General features: G+C 36.6%; 1 protein-coding gene across 2 annotated transcripts in view; it reads left to right on the forward strand.

Annotated features, from left to right (window-relative positions):
* Positions 1-15931, forward strand: part of Atg16 (Autophagy-related 16) — a 161323-nt gene that overhangs the window by 6666 nt on the left and 138726 nt on the right. For both annotated transcript variants that reach the window (XR_011392265.1, XM_070087261.1), the window contains exon 2: positions 6535-6692. Coding sequence is in view for 1 of the 2 variants with exons in the window: in XM_070087261.1 (XP_069943362.1) it covers positions 6535-6692 (158 nt within the window). In the remaining variant the exon portion in view is untranslated. The remainder of the gene's footprint in view (positions 1-6534; positions 6693-15931) is intronic.

Raw genomic sequence — 15931 nt, forward strand, 5'->3', positions numbered from 1 at the left:
CCATGACTCGATCCACGAGAGCACTTTTCCCCCAATGCCGTGAGCTGCCCCTTTCTTTAACAGTCTGTGGTGCGGAACTCTATCAAAAGCCTTACTAAAATTTAAGTAAATAATATCAAATTCTTTATCATGGCCATGCATTTATCCAACCTAAATTTGAAGCTACCCAAAGTCCTAGCCTCAATAGCCCAACTAGGTAGACTGTTTCACTCGTCAACTACCCTATTTCCAAGCAAAAACCCTATTTCCAAATCAACTACCCTATTTCCAAAGGTCATCAGTTGTAGACTTAGATACAGTATGTCATTTCTAAAATTCAGAGCATTCATACTTAACCTGGCCTTGACTTTTTATTCACTTCTTGTGTTTTGACCTTGGCTTTCTCTTCGTATCTGTTGACCTGACCTTGGCTGTCTTCTCATCTCTCCTAGCCTGATCCTTGCTGCTGTCACACCTCTCCTGGCATGACCTTGACTGTCTCCTCACCTCTTCACCTAATATGAATTTTAACTTTCTCCTCCTTTTTTTCTTGGTAGTGATTTTGATAACAGTCCTGAATGGACCGAAATGCCAATTAAAGATTTATCTCCAAGTTGTGTAAATCTACAGTAAGTACCAAATGAAAATAATATTCTGCACATTTGTCAAGCAGGACTTGAGGGATTTTACTTGACTGGCACCTACCAGTAATATTTTTTTAGTTGCAATCAGGTTAAATTTAAAGTGAACTTAAAAAGCTTGTTCTCCATGTAAAATGCCTTTTTAAATAGTGTGCTTATTGCTAATATAGTGTCTTTATGGAAATTTAAAATGTTTTAACAAACTGATGTTTCAACTTTCTGTAAATGATATGTTATGAAGTATTTCTTTAAAGTAAGTGTGGGAAATAATGGATTGAGCTGAACAGTAACAGTGAAGCAAACTCTGTGCAAGAGTTCATATATAGACATGACAGGTTTTAGTCGTGTCAATTGTTTAAAAGAGGTGGGACTAACAGCTGAAGCTCAACTCCTGCAAACTCGTATAAAAAAATTACAATCAAGCTCTGAAAGTTCACATTGATCTGGACTGTTGGTATTTTGAACTTATGATCCATACTGCCTAACAGATTATGAAAAATCTAAGAGAATATTTCAAGGAATAATTTTCAGGGTAAAACATTCATGTACAGTGGAACCTCGGTACTTGAACTTAATTTGTTCCAGAAGACTGTTCAAGTGCCGATCCGTTCAAGTATCGAAGGAATTCTTCCTAATCAATTTTCTTATTGGTTGGCTGTTATCACTAATCTTCATAGGCCCCACGATGACTCATTTATGCAAATACATGTAATATAAAAAACACCAAAAAATGCGAAGAAACATGAAATAGTTTACAGCAAAGTTCTGGCAGGTCGTGTTTGTTTGTCCAAGTGCCAAGCTTTGTTCGAGTAGGGAGCTGTTTGAGTACCAAGGCTCCACTGTATAGCCCAAGGATGAACTTATCTATGAATATATTGTAGTTAGCACTGTATAACCCTTGTGGGTTTAGCACTTAGTTTTCATTATAATAATAATAATAATAATAATATGTATATTGTGATACTGTATAGTTTGTATTTTTATCTGTTGAATACAGAATTATAAGAAAGGTAAATGTAAAGAATGTGATACAGAATACAGATTAACATAGTACTGACTGTCAAATTAAGTATGGTACAGTGTCTTAGTGGGTCCTTCAAAAGTAGCATGAGTGAATATTAGGTATATATTCAGTAAGTATAATGGGGAGTGTGTTGTCTGGCACTAAACTGGTTAACCATTTGCTCTAGGGGAGTTGCTGTAGTGTATCTCCAGGCACAAACAGCGTAGGTGAGGTAAGGACAGATTAAATAATAGCATAATGTAAGTGGTTCTGTTTGAGGCACATAGTAACGTATATTGAAAGGATGCCAGCTGATTTGGATACCTTTTGTGTTTTTTTTTTTTTTTTTTGGCTTGAAATCAAACTGGCAGAGATTGAGTATATTGTGACACTAGGAAAGCACATACTCTCACGTGAAATATTTTTTTGGTGATTTTAGATAAAAGTAACAAGTTAGATATTGGCCTATAGTTATTTGCATCGGCTGGGTCTCCTCCTTTATATACTGGGGTACCCCTTGTTATTTTAACCCTTTCAGGGTTTCGGCCGTACTAGTACGGCTTACGCACCAGGGCTTTTGACGTACTAGTACGCCTAAATTCTAGCGCCCTCAAATCTAATGAGAGAAAGCTCGTAGGCCTACATATGAAAGAATGGGTCTATGTGGTCAGTGTGTGCGGTATAAAAAATCCTGCAGCACACAGTGCGTAATGAGAAAAAAAAACTTTGACCGTGTTTTTGGATTAAAACAGTAACTTTGCACTGTATTTTCGTATGGTATTTATTGTTGTATTCTAGTTTTCCTGGTCTCATTTTATAGAATGGAAGACATATTACAGAAATTGAGATGATTTTGACTGGTTTTACAATGAAAAGTACCTTTGAAATTGAGCTCAAAGTAGCAGAAATGTTCGATTTTTACCAAAGTTCAAAAGTAAACAAATCATGCTATGCGTCCAATACACGTCAACTGGTGAGTCTAATATTCTTTCACAAGTGCGCTGATATTATTTATACCATTTCTACACTAATGCAGTGGTCTGCATAACAGTAAATCTTCTATTTTTTTGTGAGAATAAAAATTCAAAATGGAAAGAAAAAGATTGTAAGAGGGGCATGGGGACGTGACTAATGAAAAGAGGAAATGTTATTTTAGTGCCAGGAATGTCTTTCTTGTTTATTCTGGACTCTATTCGGAAATTGGCATCTTTTGAAATTTGTGTGAAATTGGCAAAATTGCTAAATTCTGACCACTGTATTGGATAGTTGAAATCGGTAAATGGGTGGTTTCTTTTACTCATTCGATAGAAAAAATAGAGTTCTAGCGAAACAGTTATGATTTTTGTCGACTAGTACACTGGAATTGGCCGAAAATAGGGCTCAAAGTGGGCAAAATCGCCGATGCATAAACATCGTTGAGACCGCTAACTTCGCAAGAGCATAATTCCGTAAGTTTTTCCATCAAATTTCATACTTTTGGTGTCATTATGATCGGGAAAAGATTCTCTATCTTTTCATAAGAAAAAAATAATTTTTTTTTTTGAAATTTGGGCGACCCTGAGAACAAGTCTCTGAGAGGGCCTGTCGACCCTGAAAGGGTTAAGCATTGTTGAGAAAGTGTTGGTTTCTAAAGATTTGTTGAGCAATGTTGTAGTGGTGGGTGATAGCACATGAGCTGCTGTTTTGAACATTAGCTAAGTTTCCTGCCTTGCTGAACCCAGATAGAGTTGAACCCAGAGAGAGTTTGGAAAACTTCCAAAGTCTATCTCAAGTTCCAGTGCTTGGGTATTGGAACTTGGGATTTTGCTAATTTGACATCAATAATTTGTAAAACATAAATATCACTGGCACATTTATGCCACTGTTATCAGCAAGTGATAATTTTTGCCAACTAACACTAAAATTATAAGTTTTTATCTGATTTTGTTGCTTTTTGTTTCATTCTACTTAGAAAAGAAAAAAATAGACTCTCACTCTGTAAGAGTTTTTATTTTTGCCATACATACAGGAAATTTGATTACTCAGTATGCCACAGTTAAAGGGCTAATACTGTATACTATAAGCAATAGTTAAATGCTTATTTAATATAATAAACTTAGTCTTGGCCTTTCAAATGAATGCTCTCTTACTACTAATTTTTAATGTAATATTTTTTTTAAATATGACCTTTTAACCCTTTCACTGTCACAATCCCCAAAATTTAAAATGTTGACAGTGTCACAATTAAATAAATAACTTCTGAAATGGTAGAGAATAGCTTTCTGAAAGAAATGCCACCAAAAATGTGAAACAATGTAAAACTTACAGAATTACGAAGGCACAAATTTTGCTTTCTGCTCGCAAAATATGCATCTGTGATTTCTCCTACTTTCAGTACAGTATTATTTTAATCCAATTCCATTACTCAGTTCAATCTACACCTACCATCCGGCTTATGACCTGCTTGACATACGACCACTTGACTTACGACCATGTTTTGTATGGAAATGTTCTGGGAAATAAACAACTGTTTGTGTTTTACAGTGTTTTTTCTAAACCTTACAGTATAAAATACAGTACTAACAGCATAAAAAGTGAAGTAAAAATTTAAATACCAAAATAAAACAATAAAATAAAATCATTACTTAATATGATGCTGATATTCAGTAGTAAGGTTCGACTTACGTCCATTTTGACTTACGACTGGTTAGTCGGAACCAAGCTCGGTTGTAAGTTGGATGGTAGGTGTACTTCCTAGCTATTTTGCTAGTATGTCTTCCGTTCTGTCAAGCAGTCAAGCACAAGAAACTGCCCAATCATATCAGAACTACCCTATAAAATGCAGAGAAGTCAGTACATGTAATTTGGTCAGTTCTATACAAAATTCAACAACTTCCTATGTAAAAGCAGAGTCCAAAATAAATACTCTAGGCATTCCAGATGCTACATTAACCTTTCCACTATGGTATAAGAGGGCACTCCCTCAACTACCTCAAGTCATACCTCAGCAACAGAAGCCAATATGTGTACGCAAATGGGGCAAACTCTTCTGCGCAACCAATTACAGTTGGTGTCCCACAGGGAAGTGTCCTTGGCCCTCTTCTCTTTCTCCTATACATAAATGACCTTCCAAATGCTTCGCAATTACTCAAACCCACACTATTTGCAGATGACACTACATACGTCTTCTCTCACCCGAGCCCAGTCACACTAGCCAATACTGTAAATACCGAATTACAGAAAATATCTACCTGGATGAGGACTAACAAACTTACACTAAACATTGACAAAACCTACTTCATTCAGTTTGGTAACAGAGCTACAGATGTCCCTCTTAACATAATGATAAACGGATCACCTATCACAAAGCTAACAGAGGGAAAATTCTTAGGAATCCACCTTGATAATAGACTCAAATTTCATACACATATACAACAAATTTCTAAGAAAATTTCCAAGACTGTAGGCATACTATCGAAGATACGGTACTATGTTCCACAGTCAGCCCTCCTGGCCCTATATCACTCTCTTATTTACCCCTATCTCACCTATGGAATTTGTGCATGGGGCTCAACAACAATTAACCATCTCAGACCACTAATTACCCAACAAAAGGCTGCAGTTAGAATGATAACAAATTCTCACTACAGGCAGCACACTCCACCAATATTCAATACACTAAACCTACTCACCATTCAAAACATCCATACTTATTACTGCACCTATTACATACATAGAACACTTAACTCTGATATTAACCCTTCCCTCAAACATCTCCTTGCCAACCTCAACAGAACACATGACCATAACACAAGGCACAGATCACTCTTTGATGTTCCTCGTGTTCATCTCACACTATGCAAAAACTCAATGCACATAAAAGGCCCTAAAATCTGGAATTCATTACCTGTAAATATAAAAGAAACACTACCTGTTTATAAATTCAAGTCTCTACTCAAAGATCACTTACTCACCCAAAACCAAATAAATACTGAATAACTGAACCTTATAAATTGTATATCTTAAATGTTTCTCACAATTATATCACATAAATGTTAAACCTACAACCGAATCTAACTTTATTATTTTTTAAATACACTACCTAACAGAATCCTTCATATGACCTGTCTTTGTAATACTCACTTGTGCTTTATAGTAATCTGTTTACATTAATGTTTTATCACTGACTTCATCATTGCTTAGTTAATCTTAAGTTAATTTTAAGCCAGCCCGTAATGCTATGCATAGTATAAGTGGCTTTGGCATACTGCTCTTATCTGTATTTTTTTTTTTTGTACCTCTGTATGTGTGCACAAATTTATAATAATAATAATAATAATAATAATAATAATGAGTCATGTCCCCAGGCCTCTCCTATATAACACTTGCCTTCCATTGAATCCATTATTTACCTTCTTTCTCAGATAGTAAAATATAACCAAAAATGAGTGATTGTGGTTTAAGACATCTTAAACCATGATGGGGCCCTACCCTTTCTCAGAAAAAGGGCCATTTCAGTCTACTTCTGGTCTGAAAATGACTCAAAATCATCTCTTATTTCACTAGTATGTTTTCGATTTTACAAATGTGACCAAAAAACAGCCAATAAAACCATAAAAACTACCCTAGGAAACACTTCAAAGTTGCTATTTTAAACCAAACACAAAGTCATAGGTTTCTTTTTCTCATCTTGCATGGCATGGGTCAGGATTTTTATAGTGTGCACACCTACTACACAGACCCATTCTTTCATTTCTAGGCCAAAATTTAATGCCCACAACACATTTGAGGGCAGTGTGCTTCAAACATAGATTTATATGAGTGACACTGGTAATGTAGATCTACATGAGAGATAGTGAAAGGGTAAAGCAACAAATTGTAAAGTAAAATAGTTATTTTTTTTTGTTAGCTCATGTCTGATTTTTTCTTCAGATAATCGTCTCTTTGAACAAAGTGAATCCTTAAGAACTGAGAACCTGCAGCTCACTCTACAGAATGAGAAGCTTCGGCAAGAAAACACTAATTTACAAAGTCAAGGAGGTGGTGGTATCAATGGTGAAGGTGGAGGAGCTTCATCAATGGTTGTGCAAGTGAGTTAAAGTGGCTGAATATTCTCATAAATGGCTTATTATAATTAGTACATGTGCTCTTAAGGGATCATTTATGTGTTATGATTATAGTATGTGCAGTATTACCGTATATAATTTTAATTTGTTTACTCTGTGGGTATCCTAACAGCAGGGTTTGTATACTTTAAATTCATTAAAACCTGGAATTAAAATTTTATCTTAATAGTCCTTCAGAGTCTTTATTAATCTTTGAAATTTTGGGTACTTAGCTTTGTATTATTTTTTATTTTATAGTAGGGGAAAAAAATAAGTCTGAGAATCCAGTAATATAATACATCGTGAATAAAGACTTGACAATAATGTCACTGCCATGCTGAAATCAGCTGATGGTTATGATAAGGTCATCATTACCATTTAAATTATGAAAAAACAGGGAAGAAACAAAATTCAGCTCATTGCTGTATCTTCTCAGGTGGAACTAAAACTCAGTTGGAATTAAAACTAGATTGTCTGAACTAGTAACATATATGAGTTTAGTAATACAGTGGACCCCCGGCATACGATGGCATCGGTATACATTAAATCCGGTATACGATACATTTTAACGCAAAAATTTTGCCTCGCCACTCGTTAAAAATCCCGCCACACGCGATTCGTCCGGGAAGCATCCACGTGTGGCCTGAACTGCCCCGTGCGTGCAAGTGTTTACAAGCCAGCCAGTGTGCTTGCATCTAAGCATACATTCGGTACATTCCATATTATCACAGTGTTTTTGGTGCTTGTTTCTGCAAAATAAGTCACCATGGGCCCCAAGAAAGCTTCTAGTACCAACCCTGTGGTAAAAAGGATGAGAATTAGTATGGAAATTAAGAAAGATTTTGAAGGGTTTGGGGCTAACCCTGAGAAGCCTATGCCAGTTGTGGAATCCATTGTGCCTACTTCAAAAATTAAGGAAATGTGTGCAAAGTGGGTTGAAGTGCAAACCTTTATGGATGAAAATCACCCTAACACAGCTATTGCAAGCCATGCTGGTGACTATTACAATGACAATGTTGTGGCCCATTTTAGACAAATCTTAAAGGAATGGGAGGTACAGACCTCTATGGTCAGATTTGTTGTGCAACAGAGGTCCAGTCACTCTCAAGCTGGTCCTAGTGGCATTAAAAGAAGAAGGGAAGTAACCCGGAAAAGGACTTGCTACCTCAAGTCCTAATGGAAGGGGATTCCCCTTCTAAACATTAATAACTTCGACATTCTCCCCTCCTCCCATCCCATCAATCATCACCAGATCTTCATTAAAGGTAAGTGCCATATATTCTATTGTTAGTAGAGTACTACTAACTGTGCATGTCTTCTTCAGTTTGTGTGCATTAAACTTAATATTTCATGTGGTAAAACTTTTTTTTTTCATAATACTTTTGGGTGTCTTGCACGGATTAATTTGATTTCCATTATTTCTTATGGGGAAAATTAATTAGCCTTCCTATAATTTTGGCATACGATGAGCTCTCAGGAACGGATTAATATCGTATACCGGGGGTCCACTGTATATAGAATTGATGAGGGAAAAAAAGGTTAGTGGTGCGTTGAGGTATATGTGGAGACAAAAAACGTTATCTATGGAGGCAAAGAAGGAAATGTATGAAAGTATAGTAGTATCAACACTCTTGTATGGGTATGAAGCTTGGTTTGTGAATGCAGCAGCGAGGAGGCGGTTGGAGGCAGTTTAGATGTCCAGTTTAAGGGTAATGTGTGGTGTAAATATTATGCAGAAAATTAGGAGTGTGGAAATTAGGAGAAGGTGTGGAGTTAATAAAAGTATTAGTCAGAGGGCTGAAGAGGGGTTGTTGAGGTGGTTTGGTCATTTAGAGAGAATGGATCAAAGTAGAATGACATGGAGAGCGTTTATATCTGTAAGGGAAGGAAGGCGGGGTAGGGGTCATCCTCGAAGAGGTTGGAAGGAAGGGGTAAGGAAGGTTTTGTGGGCGAGGGGCTTGGACTTCCAGCAAGCATGCGTGAGCGTGTTCTATTGGGGTGAATGGAGACGAATGGTATTTGAGACTTGACGATCTGTTGGAGTGTGAGCAGGGTAATATTTAGTGAAGGGATTCAGGGAAACCAGTTATTTTTATATAGCCGGACTTGAGTCCTGGAAATGGGAAGTACAATGCCTGCACTCTAAAGGAGGGGTTCGGGATATTGGCAGTTTGGTGGGATATGTTGTGCATCTTTATACGTATATGCTTCTAAGCTGTTGTGTTCTGAGCACCTTTGCAAAAACAGTGATTATGTGTGAGTGAGGTGAAAGTGTTGAATGATGATTAAAGTATTTTCTTTTTGGGTCACCCTGCTTTGGTGGGAGACGGCCGACTTGTTAAAAAAAAAAAAAAAGAATACCATATTTTAACTAGTAACATGTCACAATGCAAGATACAACCTAACATCTGAAATTTCTGTCCTGTTTTTATTTTTCTGTAATGTAATTTATTTTAAACAAACTGGCCATATCCCACCAAAGAAAAACAAAAGTTTCTCTTTTTAAATTTAGCGATGTATACAGGGAAAGGGGTTACCATCCCCTTGCTCCCGGAATTTTAGTCACCTCTTACAACACACATGGCTAATGGAGGAAGAATTCTGTTCCACTTTCGCATGGAGATAAGAGGAAATAAACAAGAACAAGAACTAGTAAGAAAATTACAGTGGAACCTCTACTTGCGAGCGCATCCACGTGTGAGTTTTTCCAAATATGAACAGTCGATGGGTTGATTTTTTACTTCCATATGCGAGCAAAATTTCCATAAGCAAGCAGACCTTAAGGCAGGTTCCTTGACACTGGTGAGGGACTCTTGCTCTTGATCTAGGGAATTGTATCTCATTTGTTTGTTGGACTATCTTATTGAAACTTGGGCAATGTATGATGGAAAGATGCTTCTTAACCCTTTCAGGGCTTTCGACGTACTAGTACGACTTACGCACCAGGTTTATTGACGTACTTGTACGCCTAAATTCTAGCACCTTCACATCTAGTGAGAGAAAGCTGGTAGGCCTATATATGAAAGAATGGGTCTATGTGGTCAGTGTGCACAGTATAAAAAAAGTCCTGCAGCACACAGTGTGTAATGAGAAAAAAAAAACTTTGACCATGTTTTTGGATTAAAACAGCTACTTTGCACTGTATTTTCGTATGGTATTTATGGTTGTATTCTAGTTTTTCTGGTCTCATTTTATAGAATGGAAGATATCTTACAGAAATTGAGATGATTTTGACTGGTTTCACAATGAAAAGTACCTTGAAATTGAGTTCAAAGTAGCAGAAATGTTCGATTTTTACCAAAGTTCAAAAGTAAACAAATCATGCCAAGCGTCCAATACACGTCAACTGGTGAGTCTAATATTCTTTCACAAGTGCGCTGATATTATTTATACCATTTCTACACTAATGCAGTAGCCTGCATAATAGTAAATCTTCTATTTTTTGTAAGAATAAAAATTCAAAGTGGAAAGCAAAAGAAATATAAGAGGGGCCTGGGGACATGACTAATGAACAGAGAACTTGTTATTTTAGTGCCAGGAATGTCTTTCTTGTTTATTCTGGACCCTATTTGGAAATTGGCATCTTCTGAAATTTGTGTGAAATTGGCAAAATTGCCAGTTTCTAACCACTTTATTGGATAGTTGGAATTGGTAAATGGGCAGTTTCTTGTACTCATTTGATAGAAAAAATGGAGTTCTAGCGAAATAAATATGATTTTTGTTGACTAGTACACAGGAATTGGCCAAAAATAGGGCTCAAACTGGGCGGAATTGCCAATGCGTAAACATCGGCAAGACCGCTAACTTCGCGAGAGCATAATTCTGTAAGTTTTCCATCAAATTTCACACTTTTGGTGTCATTATGATCGGGAAAAGATTCTCTATCATTTCATAAGAAAAAATAATTTTTTTTTCCGAGAAATTTTTGACCCTGAGAATAAGTTTAGGAGAGGGCCTCTCAACCCTGAAAGGGTTAATGTACACCAAAAATGAAAGAAATCTAAGCATAAATAATGGAGTTCACTTCTCAGCAATTAGCCACCACTTAGCGGTATTTTTGTATGGTTTTTGTGGTTGTATTCTCATTTTTTTGGTCTCATTTGATTGAATGGAAGATATATTAGAGAAATAGATATGATTTTGATTGCTTTCACTATGAAAAGTACATTGAAATTGAGCTCAGCATAGGAAAAATATTCAATTGTTTTGGCTATGTCCATTCCAGTATGCAGTCGTGAATGGGTTGACATTATTTATACAATTATTTCAATAAGGCATAACAATAAATCTTATATTTTTTGTGTGAATAAAAATTATAAGTTATTTATATTGTAATAATAATACATAATAATACAGTGGACCCCCGGTATTCGATGGCATCGGTATTCGATAAATCCGGTTTTTGATGCATTATATAGCAAAAAATTTTCCTCGGTATTCAATTGAAAACCCGGTATTCAATACAGTTTGTACGAGACCTGTCCACGTGTGGCCTGAACTGCCCCGTGTGTGCCAGTGTTTACAAGCCAGCCAGTGTGCGCGCATCTAATGATACATTCAGTACATTCCATATTATCCATATTATCACTGTGTTTGGTGCTTGTTTCTGCAAAATAAGTCACCATGGGCCCCAAGAAAGCTTCTAGTGCCAACCCTTCGAGAAAAAAGTCGCTAATGACTTATGAAATGAAGAAAGAGATAATTGCAAAGTACGAAAGTGGAGTGCATGTGTCGGAGCTGGTCAGGTTGTATAATAAACCCCAGTCAACCATCTCTACTATAGTGACCAGGAAAACGGCAATCAAGGAAGCTGTTCTTGCAAAAGGTGCAACTGTGATTACGAAACAGCGACTGCAAGTGTTAGAAAATGTTGAGAGATTGTTATTGGTGTGGATAAATGAAAAACAGATAGCAGGAGATAGCATCTCTCAAGCGATCATTTGTGAAAAGGCTAGGCATGACGATTTGGTAAAGAAATTGCCTGCAACTAGTGGTGATGTGAGTGAATTTAAGGCCAGCAAAGGTTGGTTTGAAAGATTTAAGAATCGTAGTGGCATACATAGTGTGATTAGGCATGGTGAGGCTGCCAGTTATGTTGTGCGACAGAAGTCCAGTGACTCTCAAGCTGGTCCTAGTGGCATTAAAAGAAGAAGGGAAGTAACCCCAGAAAAGGACTTGACACCTCAAGCCCTAATGGAAGGGGATTCCCCTTCTAAACACTAACACCTCTCCCCTCCTCCCATTCCATCAATCATCACCAGATCTTCATTAAAGGTAAGTGTCAATTATTTTATTGTTATTGTAATTATTCTATTGCATTAAACTTAATATTTCATGTAGTAAAATTTTTTTTTTTCATACTTTTGGGTGTCTTGCACGGATTAACCCTTTCAGGGTCCAAGGCCCAAATCTGGAGTCATGCACCAGTGTCCAAGAATTTTCAAAAAAAAAATTTGTTATTTTTTCTTATGAAATCGTAGAGAATCTTTTTGTGAAGGTAATAAAACAAAAAGTACGAAATTTGGTGGAAAATTGACGAAATTATGCTCTCGCGAATTTTGATGTGTCAGCGATATTTACGAATCGGTGATTTTGCCGACTTTGACTCCCATTTTAGGCCAATTACATTATTCCAATCAACCAAATTCTTAGCTATTTCACTAGTATTACTTCTATTCTATCGATTGAGCACAAGAAATCGCCAAGTCAACTGTTTCAACTACAAAATAAAGTGATCGGAAATTGTTAATTTGGCCAATTTAACACAAAGTTCAAAATATTCCAATTTCAAAATAGGGTCCAGAATGAACAATGTAGGCATTCCTGGCACTAAACTAACATTTCCTCTGTTCATTAGTTATGTTTTGAGGCTTTACAAATAAATTCCATTTTGATTTTTTATTCACATAATGAATTTTTATTCACACCAAAAAATAGAAGATTTACTGTTATGCAATACTGTAATAATTGTATAAATATCATCACCATATTTGTGAATGTATATTAGACCCACCAGCTGATGTGTATTAGACGTGTGAGGTCGTTTGTTTACTCTTGAATATCGGCAAAAATTTAACATTTCCGCTACTTTGAGCTCAGTTTCAAGCCATTTCCAGTGCTAAAACCAATCAAAATCATCTCTATTTATGTAATATGTCTTCCATTCTATCAAATGAGACCAAGAAATCGCAAATACAACTATAAAAAACATACGAAAAAACACTGCAAAGTTGCTGTTTTAATCGAAAAATCATGATTTCATTTTTTTTCTCTCATACACAGTGTGCTGCAGGATCTGTTTTATGTGGTGCACACATACCACATAGATGTATTCTCTCATATCTAGGCCCAAATGTACCACTCACAGTTTATCAGAGTGAGCTGAGCTCATGGCGTAGATCTACGGTTTGGACCCTGAACGTAAAGCCGTAGATCTACGGGACGGACCCTGAAAGGGTTAATTTGATTTCCATTATTTCTTATGAGGAAAATTGATTCGGTTTTCGATATTATCAGTATTCGATGAGCTCTCAGGAACGGATTAATATCGAATACCGGGGGTCCACTGTAATAATAATAATAATAATAATAATAATAATAATAATAATAATAATAATAAATGAAGGAGGGGTGTTAATGTTGCAGTTTAAAAACTGGAGTGTAAAGCACCCTTCTGGCAAGACAGTGATGGAGTGAATGATGGTGAAAGTTTTTCTTTTTTGGGCCACCCTGCCTTGGTGGGAATCGGCCAGTGTGATAATAAAAAAAAAAAAAATATGTATAATAATAATGTGTATAATAATAATATGTATAATAATAATATGTATAATAATAATAGTATAATATAATACAATAATAATAATAATAATAATTATAATAATGTAATACGTATAATAATAATGCATCTTTCTTCTTTCAATGTACCAGCCGTATCCCACTGAGGTGGGGTGGCCTAAAAGGAAAAACGAAAGTTTCTCCTTTTAAATTTAGTAATACAGTGGACCCCCGCATAACTATTACCTCCGAATGCGACCAATTATGTAAGTGTATTTATGTAAGTGCATTTGTACGTGTATGTTTGGGGGTCTGAAATGGACTAATCTACTTCACAATATTTCTTATGGGAACAAATTCGGTCAGTACTGGCACCTGAACATACTTCTGGAGTGAAAAAATATCGTTAACCGGGGGTCCACTGTATATACAGGAGAAGTGGTTACTAGCCTCTTGCTTCCGGCATTTTAGTCGCCTCTTACAATACGCATGGCTTACAGAGGAAGAATTCTGTTCCACTTCCCCCTGGAGATAAGAGGAAATAAACAAGAACAAGAACTAGAAAGAAAATAGAAGAAAACCCAGAGGGGTGTGTATATATATATGCTTGTACTTGTATGTGTAGTGTGACCTAAGTGTAAGTAGAAGTAGCAAAATGTACCTGAAATCTTGCATGTTTATGAAACAGAAAAAAGACACCAGCAATCCTACCGTCATGTAAAACAATTATAGGTTTCTGTTTTACACTCACTTGGCAGGACGGTAGTACCTTCCTGGGCGGTTGCTGTTTACCAACCTACTACCTAGGTAATAATACATATATAAAAATAATGTACTGTACTACATAATAATAATTATAATAATAGACAGCTTCAAAAAGCCGTCACTAGATGGCAGTGTTTACCACAACAAAGAGGGAGCGGTTGTGGCTGCCTCCACTTGTTACATAATGACATATTTTATTCTTTCTAGAGTATATATCAGGCTGAACTGGAATGACCTGACTAAGGGTCAGGTAGGTGGTGATGGATGCTGATATGACGCTTTCCAGGGCATAGTTCTAGCTGCTCAGTCAAATTATGTTCCAAATAGGGAAATCAGATCAAACAAAAATGATCCTAAATGGATGAACAATAGATTAAAATATCTAATTGGTCAGAAGAGAGGCATATATAGGCAAATCAAAAGAGGAGAGGGGCAATTAAGAAATCGATATATTCAGTTAAAGAGAGAAATAAAAAAAGGAATTAGAAAAGCAAAAAGAGATTATGAGGTTAAAGTTGCAAGAGATTTGAAGACTAACCCAAAAGGATTCTTTCAGGTATACAGAAGTAAGATCAGGGACAAGATAGGCCCACTCAAAAGTTCCTTGGGTCAGCTCACTGACAGTGATAAGGAAATGTGTAGAAGTTTTAACACATACTTCCTCTCAGTTTTTACACAGGAGGATACCAGCGATATTCCAGAAATGATAAGTTATGTGGAACAGGACGATAATAAACTGTGCACGATTAGGGTCACAAGTGACATGGTCCTTAGGCAAATAGATAAATTAAAACCTAACAAATCCCCAGGCCCTGATGAACTGTATGCAAGGGTTCTAAAGGAATGTAAAGAGGAGCTTAGCAAACCTTTGGCTAATCTTTTCAACATATCACTACAAACTGGCATGGTGCCAGATAATTGGATAATGGCAAATGTGATACCTATTTTCAAAGCAGGTGACAGGTCCTTAGCTTCAAACTATAGACCAATAAGCCTAACCTCCATAGTGGGAAAATTTATGGAATCAATAATTGCCGAGGCAGTTCGTAGCCACCTTGAAAAGCATAAATTAATCAACGAATCTCAGCATGGTTTTACAAAGGGGCGTTCCTGCCTTACGAATTTGTTAACTTTTTTCACTAAGGTATTCGAGGAGGTAGATCATGGTAATGAATATGATATTGTGTACATGGACTTCAGTAAGGCTTTTGACAGGGTCCCACATCAGAGACTATTGAGGAAAATTAAGGCACATGGAATAGGAGGAGAAATTTTTTCCTGGATAGAGGCATGGTTGACAAATAGGCAGCAGAAAGTTTGCATAAATGGGGAGAAATGAGATTGGGGAAGCGTCACGAGCGGTGTTCCACAGGGGTCAGTGTTGGGCCCCCTGCTGTTCACAATATACATAAACGACATAGATGAGGGCATAAAGAGCGACATCAGCAAGTTTGCCGATGACACCAAAATAGGCCGTCGAATTCATTCTGACGAGGACATTAGAGATTTGAGTAGACTGATGCAGTGGTCGGAGAGGTGGCAGATGCAGTTTAATATAGACAAATGCAAAGTTCTAAATGTTGGACAGGACAATAACCATGCCACATATAAACTAAATAATGTAGATCTTAATATTACGGATTGCGAAAAAGATTTAGGAGTTCTGGTTAGCAGTACAGTGGACC

The sequence above is a fragment of the Cherax quadricarinatus genome, chromosome 21 (assembly GCF_038502225.1).
Source record: "Cherax quadricarinatus isolate ZL_2023a chromosome 21, ASM3850222v1, whole genome shotgun sequence".
Classification (NCBI taxonomy): Eukaryota; Metazoa; Arthropoda; class Malacostraca; order Decapoda; family Parastacidae; genus Cherax; species Cherax quadricarinatus.